Source organism: Octopus bimaculoides, unplaced genomic scaffold (assembly GCF_001194135.2).
Source record: "Octopus bimaculoides isolate UCB-OBI-ISO-001 unplaced genomic scaffold, ASM119413v2 Scaffold_66957, whole genome shotgun sequence".
Taxonomy (NCBI): domain Eukaryota; kingdom Metazoa; phylum Mollusca; class Cephalopoda; order Octopoda; family Octopodidae; genus Octopus; species Octopus bimaculoides.
In genome coordinates this window covers 1-958 of record NW_026349179.1, presented here as the reverse complement: position 1 = coordinate 958, position 958 = coordinate 1, and the positions used below count along the sequence as shown (strand labels likewise).

The window sequence follows — 958 nt, the reverse complement described above, 5'->3', positions numbered from 1 at the left end:
ATAAGGAAAATAGGACAAGGTAGGAAATGCTAAAATAATGTTATCATGAAGAACATTTTAGCACTAGTTTCAGTCTTTGTAACTTTTTCAACTTAGAGTAAAGCATTGAAAACAATTAAATTGTGGAAAAATTAAATGAAATGTTTCTTTTTAATATTTCCACAGTTTTCAAATACATGGGACATTTTCTTTTTTTCTGTCTCTCTCTTTTTTACTTTAGTGAAGGCTTGGCAGGTAAGCAGTAGCTGGTCTGAAGGAATATTTAATGAGGGATATGGCCACAATACTGCTTAATTATGATATTTCTATAAATATCTATATCATACTAGAATGTCAAAACAGACCAATGACAGCAGGAAAACATTGATTGGCAACAGGAAGAGCATCTGGTCATAGAAAATTTACCTCAACAAATTCCCTCTGTCCCATACAAACATGGAAAATTGGATGTTAAAATGATGATGATGATGATGATGACAATGACAATGATGATATTGAGGATGAAAAATAAAAGACAAAATTGATGTTGGTGGGATTTGAACTCGGGGTACAGTGAGCCAGAATGAATACTGCAAAGTATTCTACCTAATGCCCTTAATAACCCTACAAATTCACAAACTTAAATATTATTATAGAAAAGATTTTATCTATACATACATTCTGAACTCCAACAAGTAATTTTTCCAGTCGGTCAGTTTGTAGAGCGTTGTAAGTATTATAATTCTCTTCTTCCAAATACTGTTCAGAGGAAAGAGAAAAATAGATAAGAAAAAAATAGGTGAGTTTGCAATCTGAAATTTGTAAATAATGTATAGAAAAAACAATTATGAATTTACAATAGTGAATACGCAAACACACAAATTCACAAACATTGTGAGTGTATAAAGACAAAATCTCTCACTCTCTCTTTGAAGAAATATAAGAACTGTTGAGAAATGGTGGTACAAGTGATCTTTTG

The 958-nt window shown here is 31.0% G+C and overlaps 1 protein-coding gene across 1 annotated transcript in view; it reads right to left on the bottom strand.

Moving 5' to 3' along the window:
• LOC106877329 (cilia- and flagella-associated protein 43-like) overlaps window positions 1-738 on the bottom strand; it is a gene marked incomplete at its 5' end in the record, with an annotated part of 5,356 nt that extends 4,618 nt beyond the window's left edge. Inside the window, one exon of the mRNA XM_014926205.2 lies at window positions 658-738. Within this exon, the coding sequence (XP_014781691.1) occupies window positions 658-738 (81 nt within the window). The remainder of the gene's footprint in view (window positions 1-657) is intronic.
• Window positions 739-958: the final 220 nt, after the last annotated feature.